Genomic DNA, 21048 nt, shown 5'->3' with positions numbered 1-21048 from the left:
TAGAAAGATAAATAGAATGCGTAGCATTGTCTTGCTAGAATGCTAAAATGTGGCATTACCGCTGATCAAATAGACATCAGATTTTTCAGATATATTTTATTCCGTAGACAGCGATGTTTACTAATGAAATTACTAAAAGTTAGCCAAAGAGATCGAATCCCATGTCTTCATCAGAATCGGACTCAGATTCTACTTTAGCTTCTTCCTTTTTCTCCTCGGCCGCCTCTCCTGCAGCAGGAGCTGCAGCGGCACCGCCACCACCACCTGATGGCATGCTTGCCAACTTGCCCATACCTAAAAATGTAAGGTTTAAGCTCTTTTTAGCATGGCAACAATACGTGGTAAAGCAACGATCATATGCAACCAACTAATGCACTATGAAACAAAGATACACCTCAACACTGTATGTCCTTTTCGTCGCTCCCAAATAAGACTATTGATCACTTTGGTACAATAAACATGCAACACATGCACACACGGCTTTACTACTGAGCATTTGATGAATGGCAAAACTAGTTACATAAAGGCCTAACAGCTATACAAACCAGATGTAGTAGCCAATGTTCTGTTGACAAATGGATTAACTAACAAGAGTCAGACAAAATTGTGCTCAAGCTCTGACACCCTGCTGGATTTTTCAGTGCTGTTATTAAAATATTGTCAGAATATTGTAACATGGATCATCAATGATTTGTGTAGCTATTTGCACTGCTACATTTCTCTCAAAGAAAACTGCTAAACAGAAACGACAAAAACAGACAACTTGAATTTAATCATGGAATATTTTTTTACCATATTCAATTCCTGAAAATGCTTCATAGCCAGCTCCAATTTATCTAGTAGTCTTCATGTGTTACCAATGGAGTATTTTTGGCCACATACAGTCATGCCCCAACATACAAGAAAAGTACTAAACAGGTTGCTGTCAAGTCTCTCACACACCATCATTGGTCACTATCCCTGTATCAAAGGTAAGAACTCCATACAGTATGGTACGCCGTAATGTTAAATATTATTGCGGATCATAACCACCAAATACGTATTTTGTTACTTTGTAAGCGTATGTACTGAATTACAGCAACTAAAAACACATTTTCCCATCGTAATATCCTGCTTTACGTGGTTTTTTAAATTATGACAATGAATCGATTTGTATTTAGTTATTTTACATAGGAAATATTGCATGGAGATCCGAGAACATTAAAATGAGAGTTCAGGCCCACAACCCATCAAGCTCGTATGTCAAGGTAAGCCTATAACTAATTGTTTGTGTGAAGCCCTGCTGTTATCATTTGTGAAAGCCAATCTGAGATTTAACTACATTTAGCTTGCATTAGAAAGGAATAAACTTGAATTGATATCGTACTTATTATCTAATTCAGCCAATCACAAATGCATCAGTTCATTTCTACCAAAGTAGGCTGATATGCTCATTTCGAAAGAATGCATTAGCCCTGTGTTGGCTGTACAACAAATGCAATTCATGGGGGTGTACACCTCCAAATCAAGTGACATAATCTAACAAATTCTAACAATAAAATACCAATTATCTGGTTGAACATGTTTGGTTACTAATAAATTTAAAACGATTATAAGTTTTAGAGTGACCACAAGACAACTGTTGTGAAGACAGTTTCAACTCAACTGTATGGTTATTGGGGTGATTTTGAGCTGGATGTGCAGTCAACTAACAAAGTGCTCAATACAACTGACTTGACAAAAGATGTTTGAACTATTTACCTATTTATTGATATTATGTTATTTAATCGAATATTACTAAATAATACATGGTTTGTAACACATATTTAGCAGCATTTCTTCACAAATATAAGAGGCTAGCAAATATAATACGTACTATCTAGTACTTGACTATTACACTTCAATTATATTTGGGAAAGCTTTTAAATCACTCAACTTGTATCACTTTCAAACAGACTGTTGCCATATAAATGCTACGCAGTAGATAAAGCGTAAGTTGTGTTGCTCGCAGCAACTAGCATGCTATCGCTATACCCCGTCTCAACGAATGAAGACATTTATTTATTCAGCAAACATTTTACGTTAAAGTAATATTGAGAAAGCATAATACTATGTTAGAGAGCGAGGTTACATTTAACCACAGCAACACTAAGCGACACAATAAATCGACAGATCTTAATTATAGTTATCAAGGCAACCGACCTTCTTGAATTAGCTGGTCAATATTCTTGCCCTTTAGGTTGTCAATTACTGTGGCAAGTTGCTTAGCATCAGCTTCAATACCAACACTGCTCAGAATGGACTTGATATCTGCAGCTGAGGGCGATTCATTGCCACCCTGCACGGCCAACAAGTATGCAGCAACGTAACGCATACTGCAAGAAATAAAACGGCATTGAAAGGTTGAATGAGACGCCTTACGATACTAGAAACTCATCTTGTAGTTTAATTGTGATTAACATAGTTTGAAATATTATTAAATCTCAATGACTTGTAACTACTAAGCGAGTCGTTAACCGTGAAAACCAATGTTGCTAATAAACCTACAGTAATTACCAAGAGCCTTGCATATAACAGCTAAAAAGAGCATAAAATCAAATTTTGTTTTGGCGAAAGGATCTGTCAAGCTAAGCGAGTCTAAGTATAGTCAAATGTAATGTTTAGCAGGCATTTCAAAAAACTGATAGCATGACCAAGCTAAGTGAGCTGGCCTATGTTCATATAGTAAACTCAATTCAAGTTGTAAATAAAAAGCGAAAAATCATACGTATACCAGTACCACAGTTTACTCTACGAGTATACCCAAGCTAAAGTATTGGAAGCACTTACTTTAAGTCCGATGAAGACACGAAACGTTAGATGCAAACTCTCTATTTAGAAGTTTCGTTCGGAAAGGATAACGAGGGGCGCACGAACTAAAACCTGCGCATAAAAATGTTCATAGCGTAAAATGGTTCTATTTTAAGCTAAAATTTAGTAAAAATATTTTATAGCTATTTTTAACTAAATTTTTTATATTTTTGTAAACACTTTTAAAAAACAATAATCTACTGGTACTCTCTTTTTTATTGCTGTTTTAGAGGCTGTAAACAAAAAGTAAAGTACGGACTATTATTATTTCGTCGACAGTAAAATCTCGCCGATAAAAATAGCTGATCATTCTTCGGAAGCGAGAAGAAGCTATCCGAACAGAAATTGCTAGGTAGGATAACTCATGACTTCCTAAAGCCACACGCATGAAAATTACAGGTGGCCACAGGTGTTTTAGTGGTGCATTTTGAGGTGGCTTTTGGTTAGCAGGCTAAGGGAGGTTGTCTGATATTCGACCTGTTCGCAGGGATTACAACTCCAAACTTGCTGCTGCATTTTGAAGGAAAAATACCACATCCTCTGGGTCCTGACAAATGGAAATGGCTAGTGAGATACAAGCATAGAGTTATCTCCCCCTAGAGGGATAACTACACGAGCGTTTCCAGTGCCAACAAGAAGCGTTTAAGCCATTGAACTTAAAACCCTTTAAACTTAAACTAAAAAAGGGGTTTTAAGTTCAATGGTTTAAGCCATGCCTCTTTTTTGTGCTAGTCAGTCGTAGTGATTGACTAGATCAATAACATCAGCCATGAGAAGGGTTAAACAAGGATCATGAATTTCCAATTAAGATAGTAATTAATGCTCATATTAAAGAAATGATGATTATAGTTTATTACTCTAATATATGCTTATTATTTAAAGCAATTCAATTCCTACCAGGATCACTAAACATATTATGGAAATATTTACTTTTTCATATCCATTTCCACCAATGATATACAGCCCCCCACAGCCCCATACAGCAATGATATACAGCCAATGATATACAGCCCCCTGTATATCATTGTTTCCATAAACATAAATATTTCCATAATTTTAGGGAAATGAATATGGAAATTTTATTTTAGAAATAAGGAAATGTTATTGAAATGGAAATAATATGGAAATGTTATTGAAATGGAAATAATATGGACATGTTATGGAAATGGAAATAATATAGAATTGAAGTAGGGAGATGTTATAGAAATGGAAATGAATTATGGAAATGATATAGAAACACTATTGAAAAGAAGAAGGGAAATATTATGTAAATAGAAATAATATGGAAATGAATTATGGTAATGTTATGGAAATGGAATTAATATGGAAATGAATTATGGAAATTTTATGAAATGGAAATAATATGGAAATAAATTATGGAACTGTTATGGAAATGGAAATAATATAGAAATGAAGTAAGGAAATGTTATGGAAATAGAATTAATATGGAAATAAATTATGGAAATTTTATGAAATGGAAATAATATGGAAATTAATTATGGAAATGTTATGGAAATGGAAATAATATAAAAATGAAGTAAGGAAATGTTATGGAAATGGAATTAATATGGAAATAAATTATGGAAATTTTATGGAAATGGAAATTGTGACATACACGTAATCCCTGATACCTGCATGACTTGCAAAGGCACTGAATAGATAGTGTTAAGTAAATGAGTTAATGCAATCAGTTACTCATAGATAAGATAGATAGTCATACTGGGGTTGTATTACATTAGTGTAATGGGAAGCTAGTCGACTGCCATCAACTGAAAGTATTTACATTGTATGGTGATATAGTGATTCATTGACCCACAGTCCACAAACAGCCCTTGCATGTAATATTAGATTTCAATACATATCAGTCAAATACATAGACTAGCTTGAAGCAAAGACGTCCACTAGTTAGTGGACATTTATTTATCTATTCAGTGCCTTTGCTAGGCATGTAGGTATTGAATTGCTTTAAATAATAAGCATATATTAGAGTAATAAACTATAATCATCATTTCTTTAATATGAGCAATAATTACTATCTTAACTGTGAAAATTCATGATCATTCTCATGGCTGATGTTATCATTCTGTCAATTACTACGATTGACTAGCACACAAAAAGGGGCGTGGCCTAAACGCTCCTTGTTGGCACCGGAAACGCTCGTGTTGTTGAATGCACAATTATCACTCTAGGGGGGAGATTACTCTATGGATACAAGTGTCCTGCTAGGCTGCTAGTCCATTGCGACCACTCAATGGACCAGCAAGACAATTTAGTAGGTTGCCAACCTAGTCACTCATTTACGATGATGCTTGCTGGTGCACTGTGATGCTGATGCAATTTAGGAGATTTCCAACTTATTCATTTATCGGTGATGGTGTTTGCTGATGCTCTGTGACACTGGTACAATGAGGATGGTTTCTAGCTAGTTGATGTGACATTATACAAGGACTGTTAACTAGCAATGGAGTTGCTTTTAACTTACTATGTATTGTTTAAGAGTTGTTTTCTCTTGGTATGTATTTTCTAACAGTAGTGCTTTTGTAGCTGGGTTTTAGCTCACAGCCATTCTAGTTGCATGCTTTATTCAGGTTTTGCGTCAGCCATGTTTGGGTTGACAGTTTAATGTGTGCTCTGGATTAATGTGAATAAATACACTCCATATCGCCACTATCACAGTATCTCAACTCAAACAATAGTCTTACATGGTGTCAGGTGGCTGAACTCATGAGAGGGAGAATGGAAAGTGGTCTTAGAAGACCAGCTCCTCTTTTATTTAAAGGCAACACTGCAGAAAACTGGAGAGTTTTTGAAAATGGATTTGATATATACATTGAGGCTGGCTTCTCAGGGAACACTGAAAGATCTAAAGCAATGATCTTACTGAATCTAGCAGGGTCTGAGGCAATAGAGAACGCCAGATTGTTCACATATTTGCCTGAAAGAACTAATCCACTAACAAAGTATTAAGTAGACACTTTGAAATACAAGTTTAAAGAGTTATGCAATCCAATCACCAATGTGATACTTGAAAGACACAAGTTCAACGCAAGCTCACAAAATTCTAATGAACCATTCAGTCAGTTCTACAGTGATCTGCAAAGTAAAGTAAAGCAGTGTTCTTATGTTGAACTGACGGATGAACTCTTAAGAGACCGCATAGTTGCAGGAATCAATGACAATTCACTGCAAAAGCAATTCTTAAAAACATCAGATCTTACTTTAGCTAGAAGTATCCAGATGTGTCAAATACATGAAGCAGCTGAGAGTGACCTAAATGCTTTTCAGGCTAGCTCAACAAACACTTCAGTGGATGCTTTTTGCACTAAGTCAAAGCCCATGAACATGATGCAACCACTTATGACATCTGCACCAAAATATGAAAGATGTGGACAAAATCATAAGAATGAGGATGCATGTCCAGCCAAAAGTCAAAGGTGCAACAAATGCAACAAGTTCAATCATTTTGCCATCGTATGCAGATCATCAACCAGCAAAGTCAATGAAGTAGAGACAGACAATCAAACAGAGGATGATAGTTTTCTTATCGAAACTGTTTATTATGACAAACGCAAAAGTGCACATGTGAAGGTTGATGCGTGCATATCTGAGAACGAGACCAAAAGTCTATCGCTAAAAATTGACACTGGTGCTAAAGTAAATGTCATATCTGAAGAGACAGCAATGAGGTAATCTGCTCCAAATGACATTAACAAGGCACAAAGCATTCAGTTGGGAGGATTCAGTGGTAGTGAAATTAGGTCAGTAGGGTCTTTAGATCTAGTTTTACTCAAAGGCTGTGAGCATTATACTGTATGTTTTCAAGTAGCTAGCAAATGTCATAAGACTTTGTTAGGCTTTAGTGATAGTGTTAGATTAGGATATGTGTCATTGTCCGAGGATGTTTACGAAGTAGCTGGCAGCAAGATGAATCCAAGTCTACCAAGTAGTATAATAGAACATTACAGTAGTCTGTTAGTCGAGCACACTACCAGTGAAATATACGATTACTGTGGACAAAGACGTTGAACCAGTAATAAGACCAGTTTGGTCTGTGCCAATAGCATTGAAGCCCAAGCTCAAAAAACCTTAGACAAAATGGTGAAATGCAAGATTATTGCACCAGTCACTGAACCTACAGACTGTGTGTCAGCTCTGGTAGTGACAACCAAAAAGAACACTGATGATCTTAGGATATGTATTGATCCTGGAGACTTAAACAGGGCAATCAAATGTCTACACCACCCACTCAAGACAATTGAGCAGATAGCATCACAGATTCCTGAATCAAACTACTTCACTGTAGTAGATGCCTGTGAGGAACTCTACCACATACCACTTGAAGAGAAGTCGTCCTATCTAACCACATTTGGCCCTTCATTTGGCAGGTTCAGATATCTCAAAATGTCCATGGGCATCTGTAGTGCCAGTGAAGTTTATCAGCGAGCCATAGAACAACTTTTGGAAGGCTGCCCATGTCATGTCATCATGGATGATATACTTATAGCAGGCAAAACTGAGTCGGATCATGATGCAAATCTCCACAGAGTACTGAGAAGGCTACAAGAGATTGATCAAAAGCTTTTGGCTCGCAAATGTGTGTATAAGAAGTCTGAAGTGCTGTACATAAGCCATGTTTTCACAGACAAGGGCCTTAGACCAGACCCTGCAAAAGTTAAAGCAATCACAAACATGAAGGCTTCAGGGGAAAAAACAGAGCTTCTTCGATTTCTCGGTATGACTAAGTACCTAGCAAAGTTTATAGCAGGTCCTAGCAAAATTGCAGCTCCTCTGAACCTACTTCTTAAGAAATATGTGAAATGAGTATGAGAAGACTCGCAGAGCAAGGCCTACTAGACTGTCAAAGACAAGATAGCTAACACCACCGCTTTGATGTATTTCGATGTGAAAAAACCAGTGACACTCACATGTGATACTTCAAAGTTGAGAATTGAAGCAGAATGTCTTCAACATGGCAAAGTATTGTGCTTTGCTAGCAGGACGATGACAGACACAGAAACACACTACTCACAGATTGAAAAAGAAATGTTAGCAGTAGTATTTGCCTGCTCCAGGTTTTGTGACAACATTCTGGGAAACCCAAACGTGCTGGTAGAAACTGACCATCAGCTATTGGTCTCCATAGCCAAGAAGCCTTTGAGCGCGGCCCCAGCTCGACTTCAGGGAATGCTGTTAGAGCGTCACAACAGCATCACAGCATTGTTGGCTAACGGCGTCAGCCATACAAAGTGTGTTTGAAGTACAAGAAGGGCAAAGATCTTGTCATTGCTGACACTCTGTCAAGAGCCTATCTATGTGAGGCAAAAGTATCTGAGATGGAGTTTGATGATGCCATGGTTGTATATTCTGTATCTATAGTCGAAACACGAATGGAAGAACTGCAGCGCATATCATCAAGTGATCCTATAATCACCAAACTCATGGAACTGTGCCACACAGGGTGACCAAGGAATGACTCTTCTCTGGCAGCAGAACTCAAATGTTACGTTTCATTCAGAGATGAAAGTGGATCACAGAATGGTGTTTTGTACAGAGGTCAGCGTATCATAGTTTTAGAGAAACTAAGACAGCAGTACATAAGTATTCCGCACCACGGTCACATTGGATTCAAAGGAACCAGGAGATGGGTCAGATACATAATGTACTGGCCCAACATAAACATACCCTAGACATTAAACAGCTTGTTGGAAATTATGACATATGTCAGCAAATATGAAATTACCAGCCTAAAGTGCCTGCGAACAACTACCCTATATCAGCTAGACCATTTGCAGTGGTTGCAACAGATCTCGTCAAGCATGCCAACAAACTTACCTTCTGACCACAGACTCATTCTCAGGCTGGATAGAGGCTGACCTTCTTACAACAACAACGACAAAGATGGTCATTGGAAAGCTCAAAGCTCACTTTGCTCGGTTTGGCATTTCTGTCCAACTTATATCTGACAATGGTTCACAGTTTTTATGCTAAGAGTTCAGGATTTTTACCCAAGCCTGGGATATTCAGCATATAACAAGTTCACCGAAGCATGTAGCATCAAATGGTCTTGCTGAAAGGGGAGTTCAAACTGCTAAGAGATTGATTCAAAAAACAGAAAAAGAGGGTGGAGATATATATCTGGCTTTGTTAAATCTACGAAACACACCAAGACCAGAGTTAGGCTCTCTAGCTCAGCGGAACCCAAATAGACGAACAAGGACACTCGTTCCTGCAGCTGAGTCATTGCTTAGACCTCAGTCTGTAGACGGTGAACAAAATCAGCACAAACTATCAGAATCTTGCTGCAAGACTGCAATGCTAGCACCTCAGCATACCAAACCTCTCAGCTTATTGAAACCAGGAGATTTAGTGCCTGTGGAAGTTAACAAAGGTTATGGAAAGCTAGCTAGAGTCAACTGCTCTAGAACAACAGACTCTTCCTATCAGGTTGAGGATGCACAAGGCAATGCGTACTGCCGAACTAGACAGCACCTTTTAAGGCTACCATCTTCAAAAGAGGTTAATGACAACACTAGCAGTGAAATTCCATCAGACAACCTTACTAACCAGTCGGCAGCAATTATAGATGGTGAGCTTAGTTGACACCCTACTTCACTTTCAACCGCTTCTGCTAAAGGATATTACACGACACATTCTGATCTTACTGTTCGTAATCCTGCTGACAAACCAGATAGCCCCTATATTTATTAATTACTAAACGGGGAGGATGTGACATTATACACGGACTGTTAACTAGCAATGGAGTTGCTTTCAACTTACTATGTATTGTTTAAGAGTTGTTTTCTTTTGGTATGTATTTTCTAACAGTAGTGCTTTTGTAGCTGGGTTTTAGCTCACAGCCATTCTAGTTGCATGCTTTATTCAGGTTTTGCCTCAGCCATGTTTAGGCCGACAGTCTAATGTGTGCTCTAGATTAATGTAAATAAATGCACTCCATAGGTCGCCACTATCACAGTATCTCAACTCAAACAATAATCTCACAGTTGATGCTTGTAGAAAGATCCAGCAAAGGTTGTAGTATGTCTTGTATTGTGTACAAGATAAAATATGCCCATACATGCAAAAGTATTTATATCCTATTGCGGGCTTTAACAAGTTCAACAAGAACGTAAAATGGATGGCTAGTTACATAATGAAAACAGGTCCCACACTCAACACATGATTATATAATGGCTAGTCCTGTTATATACTGAATATAGAATGATTACACATCCAAAAAGGAATAATTAACGATATATGGTTTATTTTTTGTACTAGTCCACATCACTTTTTAATGCTAGTGTAAGTGCATCAGTGTCTTATTAAGTCTTTATTCAAGCGCAGCAACAGACCTGCATTATATATATGTATTGGCATAGATTGTGTAGTTTGTTCTTGTATAACAGAATAGCATGCACTACTCGGGTGATGCAATAACAATGTTTGGAAGTGGACAGTGTTAGCATCGTAGTTACTTGTTGGTTTCATCTGGCGTGACATTTGGACTGCTGATGAGATTTAAACCGCATTTCTGCGGTACAACAGTCTTCTGGTTAATGCTTGGACAATGCTGCCAAAGTGTGCTTATTTGCGGTATTAAGCTGATAATTCGTTTAAACAATTTTTACTTCACCAATAACCTTTCAGGCAGGTGCAAGCCACTTTTTAAGAATTCTGCTATGTTTAATTTAGTATAATTTATATCCTTTCTAAATTTCATGCATGTGTACGTAAATTACAAATGTTGTAAGTTTGTGAGAATTCGTTAGTAGTTGTCGGCTCTTGCTTTAGTCCAGCATCTATCGAAACGTCAAGTACTTCTAGGATTCTTGTTTTCTGACCGGGCCGACTATCCTTAGGCGAATTATCACGTAGACAAGTGGTTAACTTGCCATAATCTGCACCAAGCTGTGAATCAGTCTCATTGATTTACATTTTGAGTTCTTTACTGCGATAATTATTGATAGACAGTTTGATCTATCATTCGATCGACTAGAAAACGATATTTTTACAAGTTTTGGATACTGGTATGGCTGACCGTCTCACTCAGTTACAAGATGCAGTTAACCAGGTATGTCCAACTAAACGACTTGAACTAATCCACTTGCAAAGGCTTCAAACACTCTGGAAATGTAGGCTATGCGGAATGTTTCGAACGGCGATAGTGTTATTACTTAGCAAGGCCACATTTGTTGTTGAAAATATTGTATCGACCTTTTTACGGTATTTTGCTGCTGTAGAATGTTTGCCTAATTGTTGTAGATAATTATTGTGTGTCCCTTCAAATAGACAATTGTAAGAGACTTCCGATATATTTATGTTGCTGCATTCAAAAATTCGATTCTACCTTATCTCAACGTTGGTTTATGATGGTCATGCAATGGGATTGGGGATGTTGTGCCGCTCATTACCTCACATACTTATTAGACTATTATTAAACTGGAATTGTTTTTACTGAATAAAAGTCGTGTTTAGCTCAAGGTTGATAATACTCTCTCTGCTCTGTCCTCTTTATTTTTCCTTTTTCTTATTTTCGTCACTTTCCTTGTTTTCTTTTCATACAGACAGTAAAATGTCATGTTGGTTACCATATAAAGTAGGTTATATCAATGATATACAGCCCCCATGGGGCTGTGTATGGGGGGCTGTATGGGGGGCTGTATATCATTGGTTATATGCAAGCGTAGTCAAACACAATATCTTACAAGTGAAGTAAAATCAGGGCAACCCTGTACCAGGCAAAGCAGGAACTGACATTTGATTCTAGTAGCCGAGACACCTCTGATAAATAATCACATTTTGACACTACCAGTGGAAGAGCTGTTCATACTGACTCTATATATATCACTGCCGATAGCAGACTGTATATATCAATGCAACTCTAACAAGAGCTGATAAATCAAACTATATCACAGCCGATAGCAGACTGTGTATATACCAGTACAACCCTTTGATTCAAGCTGTGTAAGTTACTAAAGAAGATGTGTTGTGCTATACTTAAATAAATTTATTATGGTATCATATTATGTCTCACCATACCAACTCAATTCCGACTGACTCTCAAACGCAAAAACAACTGTTTATATAAGTGAGCAGAAACAAACTCAACGTATGGTGGTTACGAGTAGTTGAAGCTTCCAGATCAAAATGGCAGTTATTTTTTTTAAAGAACAAACGTTATTTACTGGTAAATATGCAAAATAAAAATTTGCCTATATGTTTGTAATACTTTAATTTAGACGGGATTAGAGTTAATAACCAAACAAAAAATCGACGAGTATTCCTTCTTTATTTTCAGAGGATTTTTTACTTTTAATTTTAGGGTAGCGGGTGTCTTATAATTCTTTTAGCAGGCGTATTCTGGTCTGTATTGATTCCAGCAAGTGCCTCTCTGTTAGCCATTGATTCATGTCATAATTTGAATCCTCTGGTTGGGTACACAAGCCCAGATTGATTGGCTAGTATAGTTTTAGCTTGTGCTCCCATCCTCTCCTCGGCCCTTCTCTGTGCCACCAACATCGAATAAGGAGTTGTCCCTTCGCTTTAGAAGTGGAAAGTCTTTTTCATAATTTTACTACACATGTAGGAGCAGCTTTTTATTATGCTTTAATGGTCTTACACACGAAGTAACTGTCTAGATTTGTTTGATTCACCATCTATAAATGTGATAATTGTTTAGCATGCTTAATATTAGCGAATAATGTGTTTAGCTAAGAGAACTTTCCTTTACTACTTTTGGTGAGTTACATGGGGAGTAGGGCCAGAATAAACTAATCGATATACCAAAAATCAATTTAAATTGTAAAATGTGCTTGGTATTTTATATGTTCACTGTGCAGGATTTTACCAAATAATTATGCAAATATCTTATTGTAAAAATATTTTGTTGTAAGAAATAACAACAATAATAATAATAAATCATAATATGTCCTACATACAAATTATGTATGTAGGACTGTGAAAGAGCAAAATATGAAGGAAGGTTTCAAGTCTGAACAAGCCCACTCAAAGGTTTTTGAGTGGGCTTGTCAAGAATGTTGTTCATTTAATTCTATTTGTGATTTTTGTGTTTTAGCCCTTTAGGTTACCACCTTTAACTGATCATGGCCGAGGGACTGCTGTACAGTCTGTTATAATATAACTGATCATGGCCGAGGGACTGCTGTACAGTCTGTTATAATATAACTGATCATGGCTGAGGGACTGCTGTACAGTCTGTTATAATAAAACTGATCATGGCCGAGGGACTGCTGTACAGTCTGTTATAATATAACTGATCATGGCCGAGGGACTGCTGTACAGTCTGTTATAATAAAACTGATCATGGCCGAGGGACTTCTGTACAGTCTGTTATAATATAACTGATCATGGCTGAGGGACTGCTGTACAGTCTGTTATAATATAACTGATCATGGCCGAGGGACTGCTTTACAGTCTGTTATAATATAACTGATCATGGCCGAGGGACTGCTGTACAGTCTGTTATAATATAACTGATCATGGCCGAGGGACTGCTGTACAGTCTGTTATAATAAAACTGATCATGGCCGAGGGACTTCTGTACAGTCTGTTATAATATAACTGATCATGGCTGAGGGACTGCTGTACAGTCTGTTATAATATAACTGATCATGGCCGAGGGACTGCTGTACAGTCTGTTATAATATAACTTATCATGGCCGAGGGACTGCTGTACAGTCTGTTATAATATAACTGATCATGGCCGAGGGACTGCTGTACAGTCTGTTATAATATAACTGATCATGGCCGAGGGACTGCTGTACAGTCTGTTATAATATAACTGATCATGGCCGAGGGACTGCTGTACAGTCTGTTATAATATAACTGATCATGGCCGAGGGACTTCTGTACAGTCTGTTATAATAAAACTGATCATGGCCGAGGGACTGCTGTACAGTCTGTTATAATAAAACTGATCATGGCCGAGGGACTGTTGTACAGTCTGTTATAATATAACTGATCATGGCCGAGGGACTGCTGTACAGTCTGTTATAATAAAACTGATCATGGTCGAGGGACTTCTGTACAGTCTGTTATAATATAACTGATCATGGCTGAGGGAATGCTGTACAGTCTGTTATAATATAACTGATCATGGCCGAGGGACTGCTGTACAGTCTGTTATAATATAACTGATCATGGCCGAGGGACTGCTGTACAGTCTGTTATAATACACCGGTGATGGCTATCTACCAATGTGAAATCTTTGTTGTATTTCAAGTTGTATAAGCTAGTTGGAGAATATACTGTCATAGTATTTTTTGGGGATGTGTGATTGCCACATAAAACACCTAACCTGATAGTCATACTGATCACAAACAACTACTGGATATATGTTTAAATAGAATGAGTTTGTGTTTTGATTTTGTAAGGTTTGAAAGCGAGATGTTCAGGGATCGCGTCTAAAATGGCAACGTAGCACCTTCTACGTAGAGTTGTCATACACTTATTTAACTCTCAGTTTCGGTTCAATATATCCGATTAAACAGTTCTAATTTTAGTTGATGCCTGCTGCCTTAAGGTTAATTTTGTCATTTAGCCTTAGCCAAATGACCTGTTATTTGCTTGGGCAATAGCAGCTCATTCAGCAGGTCATAGCTTTACTGTAAACCACTTTTCTCATTTCCAGACTACTACTTTGAAAGTATTCAAACAATCTACTGGTTTATTCACATGGCGTAAAATCATTGCAAATATAATACTTATTTACATAAGATTGGTAACAAACATGGGCGCAGTCAAAAAATCAACTTCATGTTTCTAGAGGGCGAGAAGTTTGTAAAACTGTTTTGTCACTGATGGTGGAGAGAGCTACATTAGATCAGCCTGGTCTACCTAACATGTCACAACATGTAGTCATTTACTATTTATAAAGATTAAATCTGTTTTTCGTTACAACTTAACAATATTTTGTAATATGTGTTCTTCTCTACAGCCTTGATGTAATGGACTAGTTCTTTAGAAAAATCTTAGCTTTGGAGGTGAGCTGTATACGCACAATAACTGTAGTTGTGTTCTCTTTTTACTCAGATGGCTGAACATTTCACGAATAGCATAGGCTTTCTACAGCAGACGGCTTTACCCAGCTCATTTCAGGAAATGGATAAAGTGTCTGCCTCGCCCACCGCTCCTCAAGAAGGTTCGTTTTCCGTAGGCCTTCTCAGTCGACTCGAAACTTGGTCATTGTTGCCATTTTACTCTATGGAATTTTCTTTTAAGCATTTCTATTTTCTATGATTGCAGTGCTCATAATGCACACCTCAAGTTTTTAATACATGTGTGTTTGTTAGTTTTTCAAATTTTCATTGCTGTTATGCGTTGAGCCTTGACATAGCTACGTATACTTGTAGACTTTGCACTTCTGTTTGCTAAACTGATTTCTCGTACAGCCAAGGATATCGACTACCTGGTTGACCACCTTCCGAATGAGGAGTCATCAATGGAACTACAGGTTGTTAACTAATACATTGATAATTCATTCTTAAAAGCTGCGGTCTAACTGCATGAACTGTTTAATGTTTATGTGCAGCGGTGAGTGTAACACAATGTTTATGTGCAGCGGTGAGGGTAACACAATGTTTCTAGATGTGTAAGCAGCATGGAAGTGTCACTTTTTGCTCAGGTAAAATTTTATGAATTTTCATAATAAACTGGATCAATTAAACCAAATAATCTTGTGGCAAAGTTTCATAGTGAACGAGACTAGCAACATGAACACGATTGATGATAGAAATAATGCTCACTAATGAACTTCCTGTTTAGTTGTTTCATAAAAGGCAGCTATCATAGACAGTAATAGGTATGCTTATGATCAATGGGCGAATGTTTTGGTAAAACTTATTGAATCGAGTGGCGCTTCTGATCTCATCAACTTGTTACCAGTTCACTCAGGTTGGAAAAACTGTTTCTCAGGGATTGAGTTTATCACCATATGGAAGATCGACCTTCACAGATCACCTTTGTTCTCACTAGCTGTTTGTGTGTTTTGATGTTCCTTTAGTAGTATGGAAACCAAATGTTCTGTAGATGAGTGCCTTGCAAAGACTCGAAGTAGAAAACGATCAGGCAGCCCGCAACTTGGAGAAGGTTGTGAAGGCCGGCGAGGAACAGCTCGAGCAGATACAGAAGGCTCTCAGTGACATTGCACAAGCTCAACTCACGCTGCAGGCTCTGGAAAATCAGGAAACTGATGACCAGCCTCCTTCTTGATGCTGACTTAGTTTGAACTGGCAGCAGTTTATCTGTTGCATACGCTAGTACAGGTCTGACAGCACTTATTTCAGGCGCTTGTTATTACTGAAAAAGGAAGATTTAGCAGCGTCTACCGGTTATATGCTACATCATTTGTATCACTGACAGTAGCATTGTATCAACATAAGGAGTTGTCTTCTTTTTACTTGATTATTTCATGACATGCGATGCATGAAAACAACTATTACTATAGATGATGTGATGGATTGCAGTTAAAAAGATTTTGCTGATGATGGAAAGCTTGGGAAGGAATATTATCACAAACTAACTTTTAAATATTTCTTGATCTTCATCTTGATGCATATCTTCATGGATATATTAAAGTTTGTTGCACCATGTGATCTATGCTGTACTTTACCGCTGTGTTATCTCAGTTCAAGAGGAGTTGCTTTGATTTTCACTAATATATGCACTTGATACCAGAAAACCTTTTTCGACTTATGTATCATTCTTGGTTTATCATTTAAAAATTTGAGATCTTCATAGTTGTAGGATTCTGAAAAAATACTGCTTGCTTCAGAAGTATTTTTCTAAACATGTATATTCTGACCAAATTGTATGCTCATTCATGCCACTATGACAATACAGTATCAGTAACCCTGGTGAGCTATAGAAGGACTGATGAGTGTTATAATAGATGCAAATACAGAGCAGCTTGGATGGATTTGTGCCCAGAGTGAGCATTATACTTATAAAGCAGTGTTTGCTCAATCAGTTCATTTCTCACACATCCATCTCGCATCCGATCTCCAACATTTATTATGGCTCTATATGCTCAGCATGATTGTCTCCCTTTCTTATCAGAATCGTTATCCTTTAGAGTTTCTATGCTGAATTGAGTTCAAACATTTCAAATCTCCTGGGGACGGAAGAAGCGCTGTGGTTAGTTGTCGATGTCTTGCTATACAAGAGATGGGCCAATTAACTTTTGCAATTTTTTGATAGTGGAGAGTTATCTCCTCTTGTAGTTTGTGTTAGTTTGAGGCCTCTCTGTTATGATTGATATGAATTTTCAATTAATATTTGAATGTAATACTTTCATAAAATACTTTCATCCAATACTTTCTTGATATATTTTTGTTTTCGTTTTAACATTAAATGAAAAACCATATATATAATAAACCCAAGAATTCTTCAGTTCACTATATCTATGTGAAAAACACTTGAAAATGATTTTTTAATGATTATCAAAGCCAATGAAAAGTTATACATATATATATGATGCAATACATGTTTTAATATGCAATACAGAAGACACCGCAAACAGATAACAATGCTAGCCTACAAACAATGCGGGCCGAGAAATGGCTGGTAACCAAATGTCCGGAGATGCATAAGTAAATTGTTACATGTATGTCAGCTCTACGGAGTAGCATAAGTAAACTACTACATGTATGTCAGCTCTACAGAGTAATATAAGTAAACTGCTACATGTATGTCAGCTCTACAGAGTAACATAAGTAAACTACTGCGTGTATGTCAGCTATACAGAGTAACATAAGTAAACTGCTACAAGTATGTCAGCTCTACAGAGTAACATAAGTAAACTGCTACATGTATGTCAGCTCTACAGAGTAATATAAGTAAACTGCTACATGTATGTCAGCTCTACAGAGTAACATAAGTAAACTACTGCGTGTATGTCAGCTCTACAGAGTAACATAAGTAAACTACTGCGTGTATGTCAGCTCTACAGAGTACCATAAGTAAACTGCTACATGTATGTCAGCTCCACAGAGTAACATAAGTAAACTGCTACATGTATGTCAGCTGTACAGAGTAACATAAGTAAACTGCTACATGTATGTCAGCTGTACAGAGTAACATAAGTAAACTGCTACATGTATGTCAGCTCTACAGAGTAACATAAGTAAACTACTGCGTGTATGTCAGCTATACAGAGTAACATAAGTAAACTGCTACAAGTATGTCAGCTCTACAGAGTAACATAAGTAAACTGCTACATGTATGTCAGCTCTACAGAGTAATATAAGTAAACTGCTACATGTATGTCAGCTCTACAGAGTAACATAAGTAAACTACTGCGTGTATGTCAGCTCTACAGAGTAACATAAGTAAACTACTGCGTGTATGTCAGCTCTACAGAGTACCATAAGTAAACTGCTACATGTATGTCAGCTCCACAGAGTAACATAAGTAAACTGCTACATGTATGTCAGCTGTACAGAGTAACATAAGTAAACTGCTACATGTATGTCAGCTCTACGGAGTAACATAAGTACAATTCTACATGTATGTCAGCTGTACAGAGTAACATAAGTAAACTACTGCGTGTATGTCAGCTATACAGAGTAACATAAGTAAACTGCTACAAGTATGTCAGCTCTACAGAGTAACATAAGTAAACTGCTACATGTATGTCAGCTCTACAGAGTAATATAAGTAAACTGCTACATGTATGTCAGCTCTACAGAGTAACATAAGTAAACTACTGCGTGTATGTCAGCTCTACAGAGTAACATAAGTAAACTACTGCGTGTATGTCAGCTCTACAGAGTACCATAAGTAAACTGCTACATGTATGTCAGCTCCACAGAGTAACATAAGTAAACTGCTACATGTATGTCAGCTGTACAGAGTAACATAAGTAAACTGCTACATGTATGTCAGCTCTACGGAGTAACATAAGTACAATTCTACATGTATGTCAGCTCTACAGAGTAACAAAAAGTGGCTCCTGACTAAATCGCCTCTGATATAGAATTAAAAAACTGTAATGGTTTTATAATGTGTACCAAGAAATGACTATTAACTGAATGGCCTGAGATACAAAATGGTCAATATATTTTACAACCTATACTTACATACCCCCCTACTGTCAATACCTACATCTCAATCACTTAAAATACTGACATCTCAACCACGCTCAATACTTACATCTCAGCCACATTTAGTACTTACCTCTCAACCAGACCCAATACCTACACGTAACATAATTATCTAATAATGGCGTAAAGCAGCATTTCAGAAATATTTGTTTCAAAGATAGTAGACAGTCAGCGAAAGGCAAGCTTATGGTTGAGCTCTATAGTCAACCCTTTGACACTACACAATGTCTGCCTTTTAATGGCCAAACACCAGGAGGGATATGATATTTGTTACAATAGGTAAAGGATTTACTCCTGGGAAAAGAGTTTCTCATATCAGAAAGTCATTGAGAATGACTGACTGGAATTCTCTGTGGGTAGCCTCTGCTTTCTTAATACTGAAGCTCAATGACTTTAGGCATTGCTATTGAAATCCCCAATGGAAAAACTAGTTCTATCTATACAGTTAGTAAATTCAATTTGATTGGTTGAAGGATTGTAGTTGGGTCTACCATATAAGTAGATACATGTATTTGATTTTAGATATTTGGAACCTTTTAGTTTCCTTATTTAGTCCTATGTACAATGCGCAACAGTACGTCTAGTTATTCAAGCTAGCAAACATTCTAACGCAGTCATTATGAATCACTATTTAGTGGTTGGTGTTTAAATTCTTGATTTGCAGGATAAGGGTTACAATGGCTGACGGGCAAACAATACTGATATTTTTATCATGGGGTCTGAAATATCGCCTTATTTGGACATCAATCAATGGCTTATACTAGTCACTACATCATGAAATACACTCTTCAATTTTATTGGGTAGTCATATCTATGCAGACCAGCTGTAAGACTACCTCATACAGTTCCAGCTTGTCGAGTTAATCACTTGGATTTATATTTTAATTACGTCTAACTTCATTCCAAATATCATGGTTACTATAAATACTCTAGAGCACTCGGATTGGGCCTTCATGGTTGACAACGAGGCCATCTACGACATTTGTCAGAGACCTCGACATTGTTTGCCCTAGCTATGCCAATCTCAACCGGCTCATCTCGATGTGATGGTGCAATCAATGTTGATCTGAATGAGTTTCAAACCAACTTGGTTCCTTATCCTCGCATCCACTTTCCTCTTGCAACCTATGCACCAATTATTTCTTCTGAGAAAGCTTTCCATAAACAACTTACCGTTGAAGAAATTACTAACTCCTGCTTTGAACCACAAAGCCAGATGGTCAAATGTGATCCACGACATGGCAAATACATGCCTTGCTGCCTCTATTTCGTGGAGACGTGGTGCCAAAAGATGTAAATGTGGCAATCGCTACTATCAAGACAAAGAGAACCATCCAGTTCAACCGTCAGCTTCCATACAGTAGGATTATATATCGGAAATTTTTTAGGATTGCTAGCTATTGTGAGTAGTTGGAGCTTGTGTATGACGCTTGCATACTTTAACAGTAAAGGAGCATAGTGAACATTAATTAAGAACATGAATTGAACAACTATATAAAAACTAATAACACCTTATCCTATACCTGAAGTAATAACACTCGCATATCTGCATTGTTGGCACATGGAAAACCTCCAAGAGATGATATTGTCTGACAAATAAAGCCTGTATACACAGTATATCTACTGGCTGCGCATACTAAGTTGTTATTATTTCATTTTTGTTGGATCTTCTCTTTTCATTGGCAGCATCGCTGGCTGACCTTTCCATTTACAGTTTCCTGTTACAAAAATTGCTCATCAGCATAAATTACATAATCTTTTCTTATACTGCCAGCAGTGTATATTTTTGAGCTAAAACTCTAAGCGCCTTGACATGACTTGAGTGACTTAAACACTTAGAGTGACATGAGCAAGCTAATAAGGTAGACCTGGGTGGTCAAGTCAAGTGACATGAGCAAGCTAATAAGGTAGACCTGGGTGGTCAAGTCAAGTGACATGAGCAAGCTAATAAGGTAGACCTGGGTGGTCAAGTCAAGTGACATGAGCAAGCTAATAAGGTAGACCTGGGTGGTCAAGTCAAGTGACATGAGCAAGCTAATAAGGTAGATCTGGGTGGTCAAGTCAAGTGACTTGAGCAAGCTAATAAGGTAGACCTGGGTGG

At 37.4% G+C, this 21048-nt stretch overlaps 2 protein-coding genes across 2 annotated transcripts; one reads left to right on the top strand and one right to left on the bottom strand.

The window, feature by feature from the left end:
* Nucleotides 1–81: 81 nt before the first annotated feature.
* LOC137387404 (large ribosomal subunit protein P2-like) lies at nt 82–2916 on the bottom strand. The gene is made up of 3 exons (XM_068073819.1): nt 2809–2916; nt 2182–2354; nt 82–294 (listed from the first exon to the last, which is right to left on the bottom strand). Exons 2-3 carry the CDS (start codon nt 2351–2353, stop codon nt 140–142), a joined length of 327 nt encoding a protein of 108 aa, XP_067929920.1. The 5' UTR covers nt 2354; nt 2809–2916; the 3' UTR covers nt 82–139.
* A 7797-nt stretch (nt 2917–10713) lies between these two features.
* On the top strand, nt 10714–16676 carry LOC137387402 (mediator of RNA polymerase II transcription subunit 21-like). Its single transcript, XM_068073817.1, has 4 exons — nt 10714–10897; nt 14878–14986; nt 15198–15298; nt 15874–16676. Exons 1-4 carry the CDS (start codon nt 10856–10858, stop codon nt 16054–16056), a joined length of 435 nt encoding a protein of 144 aa, XP_067929918.1. The 5' UTR covers nt 10714–10855; the 3' UTR covers nt 16057–16676.
* The last annotated feature ends 4372 nt before the right edge of the window (nt 16677–21048 follow it).

Source organism: Watersipora subatra, chromosome 2 (assembly GCF_963576615.1).
Source record: "Watersipora subatra chromosome 2, tzWatSuba1.1, whole genome shotgun sequence".
NCBI lineage: Eukaryota > Metazoa > Bryozoa > Gymnolaemata > Cheilostomatida > Watersiporidae > Watersipora > Watersipora subatra.
This window is presented reverse-complemented; position numbering and strand designations above follow the sequence as displayed.

Bases quoted from the DNA above. Each gene is read 5' to 3' on its own strand.
- LOC137387402 (XM_068073817.1), top strand. From the start codon at position 10,856: ATGGCTGACCGTCTCACTCAGTTACAAGATGCAGTTAACCAG. The intron at 10,898-14,877 runs GTATGTCCAACT...CTTTTTACTCAG, and splicing joins TACAAGATGCAGTTAACCAG to ATGGCTGAACATTTCACGAA. The intron at 14,987-15,197 runs GTTCGTTTTCCG...GTATACTTGTAG, and splicing joins GCCCACCGCTCCTCAAGAAG to ACTTTGCACTTCTGTTTGCT.
- LOC137387404 (XM_068073819.1), bottom strand. From the start codon at position 2,353: ATGCGTTACGTTGCTGCATACTTGTTGGCCGTGCAGGGTGGCAATGAA. The intron at 295-2,181 runs GTCGGTTGCCTT...TTACATTTTTAG, and splicing joins TGACCAGCTAATTCAAGAAG to GTATGGGCAAGTTGGCAAGC.